This window comes from Pseudophryne corroboree, chromosome 5 (assembly GCF_028390025.1).
Source record: "Pseudophryne corroboree isolate aPseCor3 chromosome 5, aPseCor3.hap2, whole genome shotgun sequence".
NCBI classification, from domain to species: domain Eukaryota; kingdom Metazoa; phylum Chordata; class Amphibia; order Anura; family Myobatrachidae; genus Pseudophryne; species Pseudophryne corroboree.
The window spans coordinates 202,631,825-202,654,672 of record NC_086448.1 but is presented as its reverse complement, the minus strand read 5'-3'; the positions used below and the strand labels follow the sequence as shown (position 1 = coordinate 202,654,672).

At 42.8% G+C, this 22,848-nt stretch overlaps 1 protein-coding gene across 4 annotated transcripts in view; it reads left to right on the top strand.

Moving 5' to 3' along the window:
• MPP7 (MAGUK p55 scaffold protein 7) overlaps positions 1–22,848 on the top strand; it is a 681,636-nt gene that overhangs the window by 644,675 nt on the left and 14,113 nt on the right. For all 4 annotated transcript variants that reach the window (XM_063922017.1, XM_063922018.1, XM_063922019.1 and 1 more), the window contains 2 exons: positions 2,194–2,302; positions 18,175–18,318. In XM_063922017.1, coding sequence (XP_063778087.1) covers positions 2,194–2,302; positions 18,175–18,318 — 253 coding nt within the window. The remainder of the gene's footprint in view (positions 1–2,193; positions 2,303–18,174; positions 18,319–22,848) is intronic.

Here is a 22,848-nt window from a genome sequence, read left to right as displayed (position 1 = left end):
GTTAGGGTTAGGCTGCGGGCAGGGTGGAGGTTAGCTTTCGGATGCAGGGGGAGGGTTAGGGTTAGGCTGCGGGCAGGGTGGAGGTTAGCTTTAGGATGCAGGGAGAGGATTAGGGTTAGGCTGCGGGCAGGGTGGATGTTAGCTTTAGGATGCAGGGTTAGGGTTAGGCTGCGGGCAGGGTGGAGGTTAGCTTTAGGATGCAGGGGGAGGGTTAGGGTTAGGCTGCGGGCAGGGTGGAGGTTAGCTTTAGGCTGCAGGGGGAGGGTTAGGGTTAGGCTGCGGGCAGGGTGAAGGTTAGCTTTAGGATGCAGGGGGAGGGTTAGGGTTAGGCTGCGGGCAGGGTGGAGGTTAGCTTTAGGATGCAGGGGGAGGGTTAGGGTTAGGCTGCGGGCAGGGTGGAGGGTAGCTTTAGGCTGCAGGGGGAGGGTTATGGTTAGGCTGCGGGCAGGGTGGAGGTTAGCTTTAGGATGCAGGGTTAGGGTTAGGCTGCGGGCAGGGTGGAGGTTAGCTTTAGGATGCAGGGGGAGGGTTAGGGTTAGGCTGCGGGCAGGGTGGAGGTTAGCTTTAGGATGCAGGGGGAGGGTTAGGGTTAGGCTGCGGGCAGGGTGGAGGTTAGCTTTAGGATGCAGGGGGAGGGTTAGGGTTAGGCTGCGGGCAGGGTGGAGGTTAGCTTTAGGATGCAGGGGGAGGGTTAGGGTTAGGCTGCGGGCAGGGTGGAGGTTAGCTTAGGATGCAGGGGGAGGGTTAGGGTTAGGCTGCGGGCAGGGTGGAGGTTAGCTTTAGGCTGCAGGGGGAGGGTTAGGGTTAGGCTGCGGGCAGGGTGGAGGTTAGCTTTAGGATGCAGGGGGAGGGTTAGGTTTAGGCTGCGGGCAGGGTGGAGGTTAGCTTTAGGATGCAGGGGGAGGGTTAGGGTTAGGCTGCGGGCAGGGTGGAGGTTAGCTTTAGGCTGCGGGGGGAGGGTTAGGGTTAGGCTGCGGGCAGGGTGGAGGTTAGCTTTAGGATGCAGGGGGAGGGTTAGGGTTAGGCTGCAGGCAGGGTGGAGGTTAGCTTTAGGCTGCAGGGGGGGGGTTAGGGTTAGGCTGCGGGCAGGGTGGAGGTTAGCTTTAGGCTGCGGGGGGAGGGTTAGAGTTAGGCTTGCACAGGGAGACTGCGTGGAGGGAGGGTTATGATTAGGCACTAAGCGTGGAGGGTTAGGCACTAAGGGACAGATTTATCAAGCCTTTGAGACTGATAAATTGCACGGTGATAAAGTTCCAACCAACCAGCTCCTTACTGTCATGTTACAGGCTGTGTTTGAAAAAGCTAGGAGCTGATTGGTTCATCTTTACGCTATTTAAAGTATGAGATGACCATTCCTGTATGGGAGTGTTTTATCATTATAGAGCCTTAAAAATATGGAATTTCACAATACATAATATGGAATATGTGGGAAGAGCCTATATATAAATACAACAGTACAATAATAAGTAACTTTTAAGTCTGCAGCGATACTTGTGGACACCATAAATTCAAACGTGCACAATTATTATTCTGAGTCGTCAGGATGGCAGTCTGTCACATACCATGCTATGTACATCACCCACTGTTGTGGAACCATGCTGGAACCTGTAGTTCCACAATGCCCGGAGAGCCTGCATCTTCCATAAAGCGTGATTGGCAGGAGAAAGCTTGTAGCTCATGCCCTTAATGTTTCAAGTTATCTTGTTTTGGTTTTTAAGCAGTAGATAAGCGTTTATGGCAGATAATCTGCCATCTTCTCTCTGTCAACAGTGACAAAGCCTCCCCGCTTTAGATATTGGCAGCCAAAGCCGGCTATACCTCAGTGTGCAATGAAATTTCAGTAGTTTCAATTGTTTAACTTCTGCAGTGTTTTATTGCATAGCATTAGCTCAGACAAAGAGCTGATGGAAAACATTAGTGAGCTCTAAGGCCGAAGTGTTTTTTCTTTGCCGGTTAACTGTAACACTAGCAGGTGTTACTGATTTTGAAATGTAAAATACAAGGTTTATATATATATCGCTATATATGTTTAAAAAGTGACACGCTAAAGGACTTGCCAGAACTTCTTTTTCTAAAACATGGTAAGATAACATAGAAATCCTTCTGCTTCTAATTTAACTTTATGAAAGATTTAGCAGGATCCCCTTTCACTTCAGAAACTGACTTTTTTTTCTCTACTTTTAATTCGATAAGGTTTATTGAGTACGGCGAGTATAAAACCAATTACTACGGCACAAGCATAGACTCCGTGCACTCTGTCCTGGCAAAGAATAAAATTTGCTTACTGGATATACAGCCTCACGTAAGTATAAAAAGCAACAACACAGGTGCCGAAATACAAGTTTAATTTATAAACTTAATATCATATAGATGTGTGTTTGACTTTGCGTATGTACCTGTTTGACGTGAGCCTCACATACTGTAACTGCAGTGTTAATGAAAGACTCTCAGAGGCAGATGTCCTTAGGAGAGTGATAAAATGGAGAGGGAGATAAACTACCAACCAATCGGGTCCTTTCATTTTTCAAACACCGCTTGTAACATGGCAGTTAAGAGCTGATTGGCTGGTACTTTATCTCTCTCCACCTTATCACTCTCCAAAGCTTATTACATCTCCCCTTTATTCTTGTTCCTGATTTCCTATTTACCTCCACTCAGCTGTTCACACCATAACTTTGCCCGTTAGATGAAGCCTAGCCCAGAGGTTCCCAAACTGTGTGCCGTGGCTCCCTGGGGTGCCTCGGGACACTTGCAGGGGGGCCCTGGGTTGGTGGTCCAGGAACAATTCAAACTATTCATGGTCAATATAATAGGCAAAACCAGTGCTGGTGGCTGCCAGTCATAAAATATGCGGCCAAACAGAAGCAAATCTTGTCCCTCACCACACAACTGACCCCAAGGATGACATATAAACACGATCTACTTAATGTAATATTTCTTTCTAAATTTCTCAATAAGAAATTTTTGGCCTAGGGGTGCCGTGAAAAAAATTCTGATATTCTAGGGCGCCGTGATTCAAAAAAGTTTGGAAACTACTGGCCTAGCTTGTAATTACACAATCACACAAGGAGACCAGTCATTGGCTCCTGCAAGATCACACGGTATCTGGTTTCTAGGCCAACTACTATTGTTCGACAGGGTCTCTAGGTCGACATGTTCTAGGTCAAAAGGTCGACATGAGTTTTTCTAATTTATTTATTTATTTTACTTTTTCATACTTAACCATCCACGTGGACTACAATTGGGAATAGTAACCTGTGCCGAGTGCAGCGGTAGCGGAGCGAGGCACCTTGCCCGAAGCGTGGTGAGCAAAGCAAGCCATGCGAGGGGACTATGTGCACTAATTGGGGTTCCCGGTCACTGTATGGAGAAAACGACACCAAAAAAAAAGAAAGAAAAAAAAACCTCATGTCAACCTTTTGACCTGTCGACCTAGAAACCCTGTCAACATAGTTACTGTCGACCAATAGTGGTCGACCTCAACACTGTCGACCTAAGTGTGGTCCACCCTCCATACCACAACCGATCACACTACCCTCCTGAAAAACTCGGTGATGCTGTCAACATTCAGATAATCTGATTGGCAATGATTGTTCTGTCCCAAACCACTTTAAATAAAACAGGGTACACATACTGTAAATTAATAGTCAAAAGCATCATAACAATGGGCCTCTGTGGGATTGTTGCATATTGGTAAAACATTGCATTTTTCTGCATACATATGACTATCATTCTTACGGAGCAGGAGACCTCTTGTACCTCTATCACCCCTTTACAAATGCAGTGTTTCCTCTGTAACACAGCTCAATAGAAATATTCTTGAACTAAATTAGAACTATGTACTATGGGATAAATAAGTTTATAAAAATGTAAAGAAATGATGTAATACAACAGGGTTTTGAGATTGTAAGAGAATATGATATGAAAATTACTTGGAGCGCCCCAGCCAGTCTTGTAAATATATCTATAGAAGTGTCTCCCAATAGGAAGAACAATCAGTGGAGTAAACACATAATACAAACATAAAGAGAATTTGGCCCATGTACACGTACACACTATGGATCATTTTTGTCAGTAGCTAATTAACCAACCAGTATATTTTTGGTACAGATGGGTCCACCTTTATCTTAACTTCTTTGCTGCGCCTAGGCACACCATGGTTTATTAACATAAACCCTTCATCTATTGTTCTCAGATGCAATACAATACAAAGAACAGTACATCAGGAGATTAAGTCATTACAGCAGGGGATTAAGTCTGACTGACCTGGCTCAATTAATCCTATTAAAGGCCAAGATAAACGTGGTCCCATCTGTATGTGGGAGGAAACTGGGGTAACCCGGAGGAAACTCATGCAAGCATGGGGAGAACATACAAACTCCACACAGGGCCATGGTGGGAACCGAACCCGTGACCTCAGTGCTGGGAGGCAATAATGCTAACCATTATACCATCCGTACCACCCATTATAATCTCAACTGCTTCACCAGATTACAATAGTACCAAATATGTGGTTTTCACTTGAGGTTCAGGAGCACAGTTACACAAAGTGCACCCATTCCCAGCCACTTACTGGCCCCTGAAAGCGGTTATTAGCTGCCAGGTTCCAGCAAACACACCATGGGTGCCGACCATCTAGGATGATATAATGTACTCATGTAGCTGTGGCATTTATACAAGAAATAGATGAAAATTATGGGGTCTATTACTCTATTCAATTAAAGTCGGAACTGCCGTCTAGTCGGAAAGACGGCAGTTTTCGTCTTTTTTAGGTCGAATCATGATTCGACCTATTCAGTGGTCCTGCCGTTTTTCCGACTTGTCGGCAAACACGTGGATCGGTAGATTAGCCGCGGATCTACGTGTTTTGTCGGATTTGTGGCCAAATCTGACAAGTTTTAGTCCCGTTTTTAACAATGTCAATCCGACTTTAAAAAAAGTCGGACTGGCATGGTCGAAAACGGGCAAAACTAGTCGGATTTGCCCACAAATTGAATACTCCATTGTCGGGTCCTCTCCGTCGGAGAGGATCCGACATGCATTGAATAGACCCCTATAACTTTATTGAAATCAAATTTATTGTATAAAAGTTTTGGCAAAATAAATGTAAAATCATTTTTGTGTTACGGGAAAAGCTGATATAGCATATTAATAATTGAATAATCTGTAATGGATCTTCGAAGGAATGGTTTCTCTGTTACTGCTGATCAGGCTCCATCTCAGCTAGAGTAACACAGTGTCCTGAGCTGGCCAGAGACTTGTGGGAAGAACACGTCTATTTAATCTTGAAATGTAATAAAGATTGTTTTCAGGATTAGAACTGCAGGTGACACCTTTTAGTGAGATTCATTTACTACATTCATTTGAAAAAGCTTTCAAAGTCCATGAGCTCTGCTGCGATCCAAGAAACAGTCCGTGTACTGGAATAGCCTTATGTTAAAATGTCCAGCATTCCTCTCCCAAGTAACATTCTGCAGACAGAAGGTGTTTTCCTCTGTATCCCTCTGCGTAACTTCATTTTATGCCTAAATGCACTAAAGCCAAGTATCAGATGTTATTAATGTTCATAGGGTTCTCCTAAGGCAAAGCACCTGATTGTTCTTAAATCGTCTCCATGTTGTACTTTGTGTATAAGATCTGTCACTTAAAATGTTGCTTATTATAATTATGGGGGGGGGGGGAATAAGCAGGCAGGGGAGAAAACAGGAGTGCGGTACACACATTTTATGTGCAGGTGTGCCAGTTCTACTGCACAGTGCTTCTGTCTGCACTGCAGCAGATGTGTAGTGCAAATTGCAGTGCAGCTCCATAAAAACAGGGACAATTGTAGAAAAATATTAAGAAACAGCTTTATGAAGATTGGCATTTAGAAATGTCTGACCCGTTTTTACTTTATGAAACTCTTATTGTTGAGCAAACCAAGGGTATATCCATGCCTTTGTTTCTAAGATGGTGCGTTATGTGATTTGTTGTTTCCTGATGACTTCCTAGTTAAATTTAACGCATGCAATTTTAGACCTGTCTACCAAGTGACTTTATGTAACAGGTCTCTTGGGAGACCTTACGTTTGAAGAAAAGTGGGACTGGACTGCACACCCTCATTTTAAACTATGGATCTTCAACCTGCAGCCCTCCAGCTGCTGTGGAACTACACGTCCCAGGATGTCGTGCCTCATGCATTAATAGCAAAACTGTGGCAGGGCATGATGGGATGTGTAGTTCCACAGTAGCTGGAGGGTCGCAGGTTGAAGACCCATGTTTTAAACATAATAATAGACACGGCCATGCTGAGACCTCTATTGCTATGCAGAAAAAAAAGAGAGAATGCAGGTGCACACTCTTAAGCACTAAGAATACTCATAATCAAAATTATTATGATAAACTCAGTTAACATGAGATATAAATAAGGGTCTTAGCAGATGTTTGTGCACAAATGCATGCCCACCTATCACGTCAAGGTGAACCTCATCAGGTGGATCCCTAACATACTGACAGATTACTGTATATAAATATATCCAGGACTTACCTGTAATACTGCTAAATCTAATATGTAGACAGAAAAGCAAGGACCTATACGTAATTAAAATCCCCTAAAGATTAAAAAAAAATCACTGATGCTGCCCTAGCCTAAACGTTTTCTGAATTTTATGTGTCTTTGCCAAAGTTCACAACCCATTGCATATAATGTCCCTTGTCCACATGATAGGAATCCTATAGATCCAGTGTTCTCTTTCTGAAGCACCTTTATAGTAACAGAGAACTACATGCGTTGCAGAGTGTGCGATCTTAGGGTATTCTGCAAGCACCAGTCACAATGTTCTCTTTTCCACATACCTACAAGTTTCTTTGTTCTTGTAAATGTCCTTTGTGATCCGGACTTATCCCTTTATTCCATTTATGAAGTTTTCAAACAGCTACTCCTTAAGAGCACACTTGGGACATTGTTAATTTAGTCTTCCTAAGATTTTATTGCCATTCTAGCACAATCCCTCAGTTTTATTATGCCCACCTGACTCAGTGAGTATTGGTCTCCTTGTGCTTACTCAGCGGTATCTCAAGTCTTGCCAAAGATCTTGGATGGAGTTTTGAAAGTTAAATTATCATTATCCAAAACTTTGTACTCAGTGGGAAGTCCCATTTACAGAGCTGTAAAAGCGCACACCTAAGTGTGTTACAGATCCCTCTTAAGTCTGACAGTAGGAGATACAGTATGTTCTGTGACTGCTTTAGTATAGGCATAACGGGCTCAGACGTTCTAAAAGGTTGCTATATACACATGGAAAGAGTTTCTGACTACAGTACATGTCCCGCTTTGTTGTATGTGGGAATTATATGTTTTTTCAAAGCATAGATAACTTTATTTGCTTGTTCATGGTCTCCAGCTAGTTTTAAGTTAACATATAGATATTATTTTCTTTTAGGCTAACCTTTTTTTTTTTCCATCCATATCTTTATATCCTTGGGCACAATTGTTTCCATTTTAATTGTATATGACTTAATTCTGCTCCTTGTATACAGTGGATGGAGCAATAACAACAGTACGCAGTACCAGCTGACCAGCGGCAGCTCCTACTTTTGTGGTTAGGGGAGCTGCCACTGTCCATGCAGGAGAGGAGAGAGCCAGCCAGTCGGGTCCAAGCATCTGCGCAATGGATCTGGCAGGCGCGGGGACACAAGCAGTGGCTTCAGTTTGCACGCGCAAACCCACGGCTTCTATAAACTGCATCGGCCTCAGCCCATAAAAGCCAGATTGGGCTGACGATCAGGCAGAGAGTGGCCTCCTACAGGAAGTCTGCTCTCTGCTAATTGCAGCTCAGTCTTGCAGTCTCAGAAGGAGGAAACACCTCCCAATGAGACTGTGTGTCCTACAGGTGACTGGCAGGTAGGTCTTCCAATAGGAAGTCACTGACAGTTGCAGTGAAGTCACTGAGCCACTGCAGTCACACACTGAAGTGGCATATTTTACGGGGGGGGGGGGGGGGGGGGTGCATTCATGCAGCCCATAGGTAAAATGCGCCACTGCTGAGATAGAAAAGTTAGAGCAGCACATATATGTTCCATACTATCAGCAGTGGCAGAGCATTGCAGCAGGGTGAACATTCCTCTCTAGAGAACAAGATACATGATTTTATGGCAACCATTGTATTAACTTATGAAACATTGCTAAGTCACTACTGGGCTGTTTTAATGCAGCAGGGTAAGTTAACCATCTGTGTGCCAAGGACTTGGTCTAGATTGAAAGTGCTCATGAGAAAGGCCTTCTCTTTACTCATGTCTTTCCCTCCTCTAGCAGCGTTCTATGTCCTACTATTTCAATGAATGATTTGCTGCTTCTGTGGTTTGTTACAGTGCACCCAGAAAGTATTCACGGTGCTTCACTTTTTCTCACATATTGTTATGTTACAGCCTTATTCCTAACTGTAATACATTCATTTTTTCCCTCAAAATTCTACACACAATACCCCATAATGACAACGTGAAAAAAGTTTTTCACATTTTGCAAATTTATTCAAAATAAAAAGCTAAGAAATCACATGTACATAAGTATTCACAGACTTTGCTTAATACTTTGTTGATGCACCTTTGGCAGCAATTACAGCCTCAAGTCTTTTTGAATATGATGCCACAAGCTTGGCACACCTATCTTTGGGCAGTTTTGCCAATTCCTCTTTGCAGTACCTCTCAAGCTACATCAGGTTGGATGGGAAGCGTCGGTGCACAGCCATTTTCAGATCTCTCCATAGATGTTCAATTGGATTCAAGTCTGGGCTCTGGCTGGGCCACTCAAGGACATTCACAAAGTTGTCCTGAAGCCACTCCTTTGATATCTTGGCTGTGTACTTAGTGTCGTTGTCCTGCTGAAAGATGAACGGACCAGTCCCCTATATCCCCGCTTCCTGGTTCAGGCAATTCAGTTTTTTTGTTGGTGCGGAAGGAGTCGGACCACGATCTTTGGGCTGCTGATTTTGGCAGTTATAAGCTTGTTATTTAGTTTATTTTTATAGTCTTACTTTTTTTGAGCGAGTTTTCTAAAAAGCGTCTTACACGTGCCTTAGAGTCGCTCCAACAACTCTCCGCCGGGTCACGACAACGCTTACCCACGTGTACAGTGCTGTTTCGACGGGTGTCTGTGTGGGATGTACTAGCAAGTCCAGCAGATGTTACCAGGCTGTGGCCAGAGCATGGGAAGAAGGTAAGGCGTCCGTTCCGCTTAGCGGGGGATCGCAAGACACAGCCGCACTGTTTTCGGGAAGGAGACTACCGAACAGTCAGTCTGTCAGTTTCTGTGTATATACCAATCCTCAATGCTGGTGCAAGGCAGGGAGGGATCGGATTGTATGTCACTTTAACAAGTTTTAAAGTGATTTCAGTCACAAATTGTGTAGTTAACACTGTACAGGTGTGTGATTTGTTTATCATGTCTAAGAGAGGCAAGGGTGAGGAAGATACTCTCCAAAGCAGCACCAACACTGATTTAATGTTTGTCTTGCAAAGCTGGGTTAACCTCTCAGGATCTGGTACAAAATGGATTATGTGCAAATTGTTTTAGCTTTCACCAAAGCCTCCTGAATAGTCCAATGCAGACATAGGTTCAAGTTGAACCCACATGGGTTTCTTTTGTACAGACATTATCCAATATAGCTGAGCGGATAATGACAGCTCCTATACCAGGGATAGGTTATCCTGTTAACCCTTACATGCAATATTCCCCCTGAGGGTTATCACATCCAGTCCAGGAATCTGCAGCCTTTCAACAAAAACAGGCTGAAAGGCCTGTGGAAAGTAAATCACACAGACATGAAACAACATCTTCACAGTCTATACATGTTTCAGATGGGGACTCTTCGAATGAGGACTCCTCGCATTCCAGGTCTGCGTACAGAGATGAGGATGAAGGTCCCAGCTCAGTGGATAATACCTGAGCTAATTAGTGCCATGAAAGCCATTCTATCCCTAGAAGAGGCAGCAGAGCCAAAATCCAAGACACCTGTGTTTAAACGTCCCAGAACAGGACTGAATTCCGTGGTCAGAACTGCTGACGGAGATTATGCAAGAGGCTTGGGTAACACCCAGTAAGAAGTTTAGAATGCCAAAGAAATGGAATTCCCATTATCCTCTTCCAGCTGGGGACTGTTTAAAAGGGAGGTGGCTACCAAAGATATGCATGTCATTCGATTGGTGTGAAAATCTACATTGCCTCTGCCTTCAATATCATTAAATCATGTTACGGATAGGAAAATAGATGTGTGTTTTTTTAAAACCATTTTCTCCTTGTCTGGGGCAATTGAAAGACCAGCCATGGCTTCAGCCTGGATGGCAAAATCAGTGGCAGCTTGGGCTGATACATTGGAGGATGATCTTTCATTTACATCTAGAGAGCAAAAATCCCATATTGCACATATTAAACAGGCGGCTATTTTTATGGAAGACGCAGCCTTGGATATGGGTACTATTGCCTCTCAAGCATCAGCCTCAGCAGTAGCAGCTCGCAGATCTGTTTGGCGACGTACATGGAAGGCTGACTCAGAGTCCAAGAAAGTTCTAGAGTCTTTGCCTTTTATTGGAGATACTCTTTTTGGTAAAGAATGAAACAGTATTTTGGAGTCAGAAGCAGACTCCAAGAAAGTGAAGTTTCCTTCAACACACAAATTCAATCTAAGTTTCCAGCTTTTCGGCCCTTTCGGACCCAGGGAAAAGCAAGAGGAAAGGGTTATGGCAAACAATCTCAATCTGACAAGTCTGGTAAGACTAAAAAGCATTGAGCTACCAGAGGGCCTGCTTCCAAGCCAGAACATAAGCCATCAGCCTGATGGTGTGGGCCTCCACCTGGGGGATCCCAGGGTGGGAGGCCGACTTCTTCATTTTTCACAGATCTGGAAGCAGTCCACCACAGATGCCTGGGTGCAAGAAGCAGTATCTCACGGTTATGCCTTCAAGAAACACCCCCCACAAAGGTTCTTTTGTACCAGCCTATCCTCAGTGGAAACGAAGGCCAGGGCCTTGCAAGAGGCAGTTCAGAAGTTGCTTCAATCAGGAGTGATAATTCCAGTTCCTCCTGTGCAACCAGGACAAGATTTTTATTCCAACCTGTTTCTAGTCCTGAAGCAAAATGGGTTGTTCCGGCCCATACTCAATCTCAAAGTGCTGAACAAGTACATTTGGGTGCCTCGTTTTCATATGGAGACTTTATGTTCCATTATTTTGGCCATGGAGCTGGAGGATTTTATGGTATCCCTGGATATCCAGTATGCTTACCTGCATGTTCTTATAGCACAGTCCCATCATTGCTACCTCAGGTTTGCAATCCTCCAGCAACACTTTCAGTTTCAGGCCCTACAATTTGGACGGACCACAGCTCCAAGAGTGTTCACCAAAATTATGGTGGTAATGGTGGCTTATCTCTGTCGGCAGGGGATAAGTATTTTCCCATACCTCTACGATTTATTAATCCTGCCGCAATCTTGGGAATTGCTTCAGTGTCATCTGCAACAAACAATAGCTTGTTTGCAGGGACATGGTTGGCTCATAAATCGGATGACAGACTAGGGGGCTGTATTGGATTCGGGTCTTCAGAGAGTAATTTGCCTCTAAACAAAATATCCACAATACAGTCGAGGATTAAGGAGCTGCTAGATAGTCAAAGGGTATCCATTCACATAGCAATGCGTGTGATGGGATCTGTGGTGTCGACATTCAACATGATGGAGTATGCTCAATTCCACTCGAGGTCTCTACAGCGTCTGATCCTTTCCTAATGGAATGGGTTACATCAGACAATAAAAACTCAGACTATGGTCTTTCCTCTGGAAGTAAGGAGGTCATTAGCCTTGTGGCTACAGACATCCCATCTGGACAAATGGAGAACCTTTTGGATCTCAGATTGGGAGGTTCTGACAATGGATGCCAGTCTTCCGGCTGGGAAGCAGTGTCAGAAAGATGTTGTTTCCAAGGGCAGTGGACCATGGAAGAGAGTTGTCTGCCAATAAATATATTGGAACTTCGGCCCATATATATGGCACTCATTCAGGCAGAGGACATTGTTCAGGGGAAATCAATTTGCTTGGATAATGCAACAGCAGTAGCGTGCCTCAATCATCAGGGAGGAACTCGAAGCCAAAAAGCAATGAAGGAGGTAAGCCGCACGTTAAGGTGGGCAGAACTTCATCATCCAGCCTTGTCCGCAGTATTCATTCCAGGAGTCCTAAACTGGGAAGCAGATTTTTTAAGTCAACACTCCATTAATGCAAACGAATGGGCTTTACACCCCGGGGTCTTCCAGACTCTGGTAGACAAGAGGTGGTTATCGGAAATAGATCTCATGGCTTCCCGTCAGAATAACAAAGTTCCCGCATACGGGTCAAGGATAAAGGATCCCAGAGCGACCTTTGTGGATGCCCTGTCAGTAAGATGGGACTTTCATCTGGCCTATGTGTTTCCACCGATTGCCCTGTTGCCCAGGGTGATGCGAAAGGTAAAATAGGGAAAGGGCGCCGTGATACTAATAGCTCCGGCTTGACCCAGAAGACATTGGTACACAGATCTGCAGAGGCTGTCGGTGGATACTCCGTTCCTACTCCCTCTACGTCCAGATCTACTGGTCTCATGGACCTTGCTATTACAAGCACCTGGATTGCCTGTCTTTGACGGTGTGGCTCTTGAGTCTTCCATCCTGAAAGCAAGAGGATTCTCACAACAGGTAATTAAAACAATGCTTAGAGCAAGGAAACCATCCTCAGCTTGCATTTTTTTACCGAATATGGTAGGCCTATATTCATTGGTGCAGTGACAGGAAATTTGACCCTAGGTCTTAAAGAATTTCCAGAGTCCTAGCATTCCTTCAGGCAGGAATGGACAACGGTCTACGGGTGGCTTCCTTGAGAGTTCAGGTGTCAGCATTGACTGTATGGTTTCAAAAGAAAATTGGTAACCTACAGGATGTTTGCACTTTTTTCCAAGGAATGCTTCACATCCAACCTCCTTTTGTTCCTCCTACAGCTCGTTGGGACCTAAGTTTAGTCCTAAAGGCACTTCAAGTTGCCCCATTCGAACCACTGAAGCAAGTCGATCTTAAATGGTTGACAGCTAAAGTTCTCTTACTACTGGCTATTGCTTCAGCTAGAAGAGTTTCAGACTTAGGGGCATTGTTATGTTGCCCTCCATTTCTGATATTTCATCCAGATAGAGTGGTTCTCAGAGCAGAGTCTTGGTATCTTCCTAAGGTGGTGTCTAAATTCCACCTTAACAAAGAAATTGTAGTCCCAGCTTTCCAAGGGCCGGACCTTTCTGCAGGAGATGCATCACTGGACGTAGTCCATGGTTTAAGGATCTCCGTGGATCGTACCAGTGCCATCAGAAGGACAAACACTCTTTGTTCTCTACAGATTTCACAAGAGAGGATGGCCTGCTAACAAGTGGACACTGACGAGGTGGCTTCGGATGACTATTTCAGAAGCATATTTTCAAGCTGATCTCCCTATTCCGGCTAATGTCTCTGCTCACTCTACTCATAAGGAAGGTCCTAATGTGGTGCTTCAGCTGAACAGATATGTAAGGCAGCCACATGGTCTTTCATTAATACATTCATTAGACATTATGCCTTTGATACCTTTGCCTCTCGGGATGCTGCATTCGGGCGAAGGCTTCTTCTGTCCAATCAGGAGCGTCCCCTCCACTAAAATTGCTTTGGGACATCCCAATGTTTATCCTGTGGATAATCTGTTGACCCTGCAGGAGAAATACGTAGTTATGGTAGACTTACCATCGATAACTCTATTTCTCCTAAGTCCACAGTATCCACAGGGATCCCACCTTGACGCACCTGATTTGAGGATCCTTACACCTACTAACCTCTTCCTTCTTGTATGGAAGTGTGTGCATATGTGTTCTTCTCACCTGATTAGGGCTCTCTATGATGCTCCTGACTTGAGCTTTGTAAAACAAGTGAATTGCTTGAGCCAGGAGGCGGGGATGTAGGGGACTGGCCCGTTGCATTCTGGGAGGCAGAAAGGTTTTGATCGTTTGGTGCCAATCTGCTGACGCTACCTCATATCCCAATGTTTATCCTGTGGATACTGTGGACTTAGGAGAAATAGTGTTATCAACGGTAAGTCTACCATAACTACGCATTTACTCCAGTTTGGAATAAGGATGTAACATAACAAAATGTGGAAAAAGTGAAGCGCTGTGAATACTTTCCGGATGCACTGTATACTGGCAGTTCAGAGCTACAATTTCTGCAGCTAACTATAATGAAACATGAAAAAAAAAAATTGTGTTGTCAGACACTTCTGAGGTAAAATATTCAATAAATATCTGCTACATTCTCCATTGTAATGTTGGAGTATATTTTATGACTGGTTTAATTATTCTGCCTTTGCATCACCACATACTGTACATTGTGCAAAGCATAGCACATGGTACACTATACACAATACCATGTGCCAGAAACCCAGAGCAAGCAATCAGATGGTTTCTTTCATTTCTTACCCTGGGATAAAGAAAGGATGGCTGTGACCTTACTGGCGGGCACATTGAACCGCGATGCACCATGTTATAACAATAGTTTTATTAGTGAACATTTCCCATGGGCAGTGTGGAAGTGAATAAAATAATGGATTCATTAGCAAAACCATTTTTTAGGTGCAGCTGAAAAGAAGGTTCTAGGTAAAGCTGTTCTAGGGTAAAAGGGTCACATAGCTTTTTTTTAAAAAGGGGAAACTTTAGCTTTGATACATGATGAAGACCAATAAACTAAAATTACAAGGTGTCCCTTATTAGAACAACTAGATAGATGGGTGGATGAATGTCATATCCATTATGAGAAATTAGTGAATAAAACATAGTTTATACTGTATGCCTGAATGTAAATGTGAAAGCGTCAGGAACTTATCAGGATGGAAAATATTTCATATGCGCACCAGAATATCTGATACAAAGTAATAGCAGCGCTCTAAAATATGTAATGAGTCGATACAGGTGGTATTGTTAGGTATAAAACGCAGCCCCCCTGAAAACTGTCCCGGCCCGCCGCCGCTGTCAATCACATTGCGGTCGCATCCATCAGGGATGCGACCGCAGTGTGTGCATTCGGCGCAGTGCGTGCGCAGTTTGTCAACTTCGGCAAACTGCGATGCAGGCCACATTAGCGGCCAGGTCTGAATGACCCCCCATAATATTGGAGTTTTTTTGAATGAATCCTTTTTTTTTTTTTTTTTTTTAACTGCCCGGTATGCCATAATAAAGCATATGTATGTCATGGTATACATTAATAAATAATATCTATTTCTTTTTTTACCTGGTAAATACATGGGGTGTGGATCATAGAGTCGACCAGACTTGGGTCGACAGTGTCTAGTTCGACCACTACCTGAAATATTTCGACACAAGCATTAGGTCGACATGTACTAGGTTGACATGACAAAAGGTCAAAATGAGTTTTAAAAATAAATTGGGTGTCGTTTTCTTCGTAGAGTGATCAGGAACCCCAATTAGTGCACCATGTCCCCTCGCATTATCGTTTCCAATCGTAGTCCACGTGGATCATAAAGTATGAAAAATGTTCAAAAAATGTGAAATACTCATGTCGACCTTTTGTAATGTTGACCTAGAAACCATGTCGAACAATAGTGGTCGACCTAGTCACTGTCGACCTAGAGACCGGATACCAAATACATACAGTATGTGTGGTGGTTACGTCAGCCCTATTAGTATATAAGCGCAGTGATAATGTATTGATATAGATTTACGCATATTACACCAGATTATCTGTCTGTAACCCTAAAGAAGAATATTTCTGGCGACCTCTAATTTTAGTTATTTAGATGATAACAGAGAACAGTGGCCTTGCATTCAGTAAACGTAAATACAATTCCAGATCTGTCAGTGTCTTGCAAGGTATGAATACACTATACAGGTTGAGTATCCCATATCCAAATATTCCGAAATACGGAATATTCCGAAATACGGACTTTTTTGAGTGAGAGTGAGATAGTGGAACCTTTGTTTTTTGATGGCTCAATGTACACAAACTTTGTTTAATACACAAAGTTATTAAAAATATTGTATTAAATGACCTTCAGGCTGTGTGTATAAGGTGTATATGAAACATAAATGAATTGTGTGAATGTAGACACACTTTGTTTAATGCACAAAGTTCTAAAAAATATTGGCTAAAATGACCTTCAGGCTGTGTGTATAACGTGTATATGTAACATAAATGAATTCTGTGCTTAGATTAAGGTCCCATCACCATGATATCTCATTATGGTATGCAATTATTCCAAAATACGGAAAAATCTGATATCCAAAATACCTCTGGTCCCAAGCATTTTGGATAAGGGATACTCAACCTGTATAATTAAATGCTAGGTTTAGTGGTTCTGGAAAAATCTTACTGATTATTTTTTTTTTAATCCTAATGAATAGATTTGTGATAAAAAAAAAAAAAACAAGATTAAGGAGAGAGAAAATATTTCCATACTTAAGATGGGTACATACTAGGCGATGTGCTCTATGAGCGACGTCGCCTAATGTGTGCCCTTCCCTACTGGGGCGGTCGGTGGCAGCACTGAGCGATATACAAACCATGTCGCTCAGTGACGTGCTGCCGGGCCGTGCATGCAGTTTTTGGACGAAAGTCCAAATTGAGCTGCATGCACGGCCGACAGCGAGGATTGTTAACGACCCGCGCGTCGCTCGTCATCGGCAGCATACTGTACACACTTACTGATAAATTAAATGATGACGCTCAGGAGGGGTCAAAATGAGTGATGTCATTTAATTCATTGCTAAGTGTGTACCCACCTTTAGACCACTTAAGTTTTTTTGTAGGGAGGTTAAAATTTTGACCTTTTATTTAAAAGCTGAACTTCAGCCACACACACAAATATGGTTTATTATTATGTTTTATTTATCTTATGCAGTTTTTTACTGATCTGTTCTTAACATTTATAAAAACAAATGACATATGTGCTAATAACATCCCCAGTTACTCTCCCCCTGGTAATTCAATAACTACAGTGTTCTGCTATAGAAGAAGAATTATGAACTTACCAGCCGTCGTATCTTAAGCTCTCATTGGATGGCTGCTCGATGTTCTCGCCATGAGCAACGTCAGTAGTACTGAAATTAATAATTCCCCTCCATCCTGTGACAAAAGGCCATGAACACTGCATAATTCCTGGGTGAGGCTTAGTGTCTGAGTCACCACTGGGTTGGAGGGGTGGGGGTGTCCAAATAATTTACCCCTATTGATCTGCAAGTGCGTATTGTAGTTGTCTTAGGACAGGTATCATGATAAAAATGGACCATTTCTAACCTTGTATTACAGTGAACAAAACAACATTCTGAAAATGTCATAATAAAATACATAATTTTCTGGCATTACAGCTTGTCACATTCCACTCCTCCGATAAAAGATACGTTACCTGGAAGCTTTTCTATGACTTTTTCCTACTATGCATTACAGGCAGCGTGAAGCAGCTCAGTAGTAGAGTATTATGGCTACAGTATGTGCTGTTATTGTAGGATGCTTCCTTGATCTATTTTATTCGAATTCCATCTGAACATTTTTTTTTTTTGCCAATAGACAAACACTGCGTTAAAGCCTTAAATAAACAGTATGGGCAAGGCGGCAAGAACATCCACTGGATCAAACGCGTTTGGGTTTTTTTTATGCACAAAAAGAAATAAAATTGAAAATGTCCAGGTTTTCACTGCTGCCTTTAATGTAACTCCCTGTCCAGGTATGACATCACCCTCTATAGTGGAGAGGGGAATTATTAATAGACAGCAATGGTGGCTGACGGTGAACAAACGGCCTCTGGGCTTAGTTAGAAGTGAGAATATACATTCCGTATGTTGACATAGGTCTGCTTGAAATATCATTGCCACCAAATTCAAAAAGCAGAGCGTAAGTTTTGGGCATAAACATGCCTACTGGCTGTGGTAAGTGAAACACCTGCCAAACTTATCAAACTTTCCAGGACTGGCAAAACGTGTGGAAATGAAAGCCTGCTAACCAAAGACATAACAGCAGATACAGTAAGTGATTTTAAAGGAAATGTTAGCACACTAGTGTACATATTTGCAAAATGTAATGTGTTTCCTATTACTAAATGCCTCTATTTTCGTGAGTCGGATATCTAATTTTTCCTTTTTCCCCCACACTTGTAGAGCATAAAACACTTAAGGACATATGAATTTAAGCCATTTGTCATATTCATTAAGCCTCCGTCTATTGAACGCTTGAGAGAGACGAGGAAGAACTCCAAAGTTATCTCCAGCAAAGACGAGCGAGGATCATCCAAACACTTTACAGTAAGTATTCTACATTGTTCTCCAAGCGCTCATTGGCTGTATTTTATTATGGGATGTATATACAGTATAAACATTTTTGTTCTGGGCCTTTGGTTTGTCACACTGTGACTTCTCTATTCCACAATTTCCTTATCCTCCCAAAGTTCTCTCTTAGGGGGTCATTCCGAGTTGATCGCTCACTGCTGTTTTTCGCAGCGCAGCAAACAGGTTACTACTGAGCATGCGTATGCACTGCAATGCGCAGGCGCGTCATACGAGTACAAAGCGGATCGTTGCTGGGCGATGATGAATCCATTCGCACACATCCGATCGCAAGGAGATTGACAGGAAGAGGGCGTTTGTGGGTGGCAATTGACCGTTTTCAGGGAGTGTTTGGAAAAATGCAGGCGTGTCCAAGCGTTTGTAGGGCCGGGTGTCTGACGTCAACTCCAGGACCAAAAAGACTGAAGTGATCGCAGCGGCTGAGTAAGTCCAGAGCTACTCAGAAACTGCAAAAAACTTTTTCGGCCCGCACGGCTGCACACGCATTCGCACACTTGCAAAGCGAAAATACACTCCCCCGTGGGCGGCGACTATGCGTTTGCACGGCTGCTAATAGTAGATAGCGAGCGATCAACTCGGAATGACCCCCTTATTGTAGTGTGATATCTTTCAAGGGACAGTAATTTAGGGGCATGGCATAGTGGCAGGTGGTGTGTGTGTCAACATTGGAGGCATGGTGTGATACGATTTGATGTGTGGGCATGACTTAAAAGGACCAAAAGTATATACCACCCTGTTCTAAACACCGTTTCTGTAAGCAGAACATAAAATATGTATATATATTTATTTTAGATTATAGTGTCTTTAAATACGATCAAGTCAGCTGGGTCTTTTCCTACACGTACATTTTCCAGACTTACCTTTAAGTGAACAGGAATGAAATTCATTTAAAGTACACATATTTATATAAAAATATATTCAAAATGAACCACTCTCATTCCTTTGGTGAAAGTTGAAATTTAGACAGCTATAACTCATAAGGTGATTGTGCTTCTCTGTCTTCTGTTACTTTGCAATGTTATTGGTGATTATTAGCCTTTTACCACAGCCCAGAGCTTCAGAAATGTAAGTTACAGATTTGCATTATTATATTATTCTTGGTAATAGATTTGCCATGGGGTTTGCAGTCACTTATTTACAATGCGAAGTTCTATTTAGTTCATACTTTGTGCAGGGGACATTACAAATCTCAAAAAATTTGGATTCACACTGCGTCTTTACTTTCATGACTGTGCCTATTTCTCTATTCAGTGTTTTTGCCTGGTTCCTGGAATTGGCCAGTGATTATCAGGGAGACTCCCAGAAATAGTAACAATCTCCCTAAAGGTCCATATAGACGGGCCGATGCAGGAGAGATCTGTGCTGAGCGTGCGGGGGGAGACGGGGGGGCGCTCACTTCACCCAGCGGGTGAAGTGAGCGACCCGCTAGATTGGCCTGCATGCAGGCCAATCTAGCAGCAGCGATAGCGATGCGCGGGGCTGCGCATCGCTATCGTTGTAAGGGGTACACACGGAGAGATAATGCTCATATTCTAAGCAATCTAGTCAGTTTGCTTAGAATATTGCTCCGTCAGTACCCCCCTTAACTCCCTGAAGAGTCTAGCAATCTCCCCGATTGCACCTTACACCTATTACAGTATGTAGCTATTATATTCTTGGTGGTAAAAGGAAATCGTAGAGATATACATTCAGATGGGATCACCAGTGCCATTTCCCTGTATTATTTATAAGGCACAATGATTCCTATGGCTACATAGTATCAAAATCACAAAAGTATCTGTGATTTTTAATCAACAAGTAGATCTTACTAACTGCTTTGCGGCTCGTTTACATTTGGCTGTAAATCCTTTGCATGACAAGCCTCTCAGATATACAGTACACATTTACTTTAACACTGCGCTTGTAGTTGTTGCTTTCACAATCTCCCTGAAATGCTTTTTCAAAAGTAGGCAAGTATGCTATATGGGCTTGTAGATACAGTTGAAAAGATATGTGGTAGATCTGTCACTTTAAGGTGCCGCCTTCAAGTAGTTTAGGGTCACTACACTCCAATCCTCACATACCCCCAGCGGGTCGTATTTTCAGGATTTGTGGAAACAGGTGGGATAATTACTGAGCCAGCAAAACAGATGAACTGATTTAAACGTCCCTTTTCCTCCTGGATCAGTGCTTGTTTAGCCTCAGTTATTTCCCAAACTATTAATTAGAATGGACATAAGACCTGTTCTTACTGCATGTCTCTGTTTAGTGTTTATAGTGTTTTATTACATGGGTTGAAGTGTGCCTGGAAATAGACTTTCCTCCAAGAACACAACTATTCTATGATGGGTATAGTGATGAGCAGTGGCAGGTTTAGTGAGTGAGGACCCATGTGCAACAATACGCATTGAGCCCCCAAGCACACAAATATATAAATAGCGTTTCCACTAAGTTGTTTCAGCGGGGAGCTGCACCCTGCCCAATTGAAAGCACTAAAATGCTCCCTGTACTTATGGAGGGCACCGCTGATCACACATTGACCTCGGTGGGCCCAGGCTAATGCGCATATACAGTATTTCCTAGATATACAGTAGTGCCCCTTATTCACGTTATGCCACATAGTAGTACCCCTTATTCACATTACACCACACAGTAGTGCTCATAATTCACATTACGCCACACAGTAGTGCCCACAATTCACATTATGAAAAACAGTAGTGCCCACAATTCACAATATGCCACACATTAGTGCCCCACAGCGATGCCCTGTTTTTCACATTATGCCACACAGTATTGCCCCTTATTAACATTATGCCACAGTAGTGACACTTCATACAAACCATTTAATCTAACCTGCACCCACTGATATGTGGTTAGTATGTACACCGGGCGCTGGAGTGTTTTTCAATAAAAATAGATTTTTAATGCATGAAAATGTTTTAGAAATTACAATAAAACATGAAAAGCGTTCCTTGTGAGGAAAAGATGGTGATGGTATAATGTACTCCTTTCAATCGCTCATACCACTGGATATCCTATTGTGTGGTGAGTGTGTATAGTCAATGAAAACAATTAAAAACAAATGATAAGGCACAGTCCTTACCCAGTTTTTAGGTGTGGAGCCGCAGGTGGTATTGTGTAGTCTGGAGTATACATACCGCTTGGCTCCAAAGCCTTCAACCAGGCAGTCACTGGTGATCCTTAGCAGTCTAGCACCGACACGTTTCGGACCTCCTTGGGTCCTTTCTCAAGGCTGAATGACTGCTTGGCTATCCAGATGTCCTATAAATGTCTTGAAATGCCGGGCCTCCGCTGACCGGAAGTGTGCGGTATCTGTACTTCGGGTATTGGCTGCTAGGATCTCACGCAGTTGGCGGAAGTGCCTGTTAGTTGGCGGCTGTGTGCTCGTCCCACAGCGGGTGAAAGTCAGTCTTGGTTGGCGGAAGTGGTCATATATCCCACTACTGGCAAGTGATCCTCACTGTTCCGATTGGCGGAAGTCTGAAGTGGCAATCAATATAGAAAAGTTCTTTGCCAGTCTTATATGAAATACATTTTTGGGTGTCATCGGTAGGTTACGTTAAGATCATCTTCCTTTTAGTGATCTTCAATTACTCATACATAAAGGAAAAAAGAGAGAGAAAAAACATGATTGTAACAGGTAATGAATTGAATGTTATTTTCAATAACAAAAAAAATGAGGGACATGTGTGGGTGTGAACACTATGGATATTAATGGAAGGTGAGAAGCACTTTATAGGATCCATTTTAGTTTGAAGTCCTTATTTAGACCGTTGGGAATAAGAGTCTTAAGTCTAAAAATCCGTTCCATCTCCTTTTGTGCCAGTCTTGATTCACCATCTCTATTTCTCCACGTGTTCTTTATTGTCTGGATCCCTAGAAATTTGCTTATACAGGTTGAGTATCCCATATCCAAATATTCCGAAATACGGACTTTTTTGAGTGAGAGTGAGATAGTGAAACCTTTGTTTTCTGTAGGCTCAATGTACACAAACTTTGTTTAATACACAAGGTTATTAAAAATATTGTATTAAATGACCTTCAGGCTGTGTGTATAAGGTGTATATGAAACATAAATAAATTGTGTGAATGTAGACAGACTTTGTTTAATGCACAAAGTTATATAAAATATTGGCTAAAATTGACTTCAGGCTGTGTGTATAAGGTGTATATGTAACATAAATGCATTCTGTGCTTAGACTTAGGTCCCATCGCCATTATATCTCATTATGGTATGCAATTATTCCAAGATACGGAAAAATCCCATATCCAAAATACCTCTGGTCCCAAGCATTTTGGATAAGGGATACTCAACCTGTATGACTGGTTGAACAACAATGATGTTTCTTGAAGTGCTGTGATAAGGAATGGGTTTCCACCCCTTTCTTTATATTTTGTAAATGTTCGGCTGTTCTTGTCTTTAGTGCTCTTGATGTCCGTCCCACTTATGCGAGGCCACACGAACATTCGATCAAATAAACAACGTTT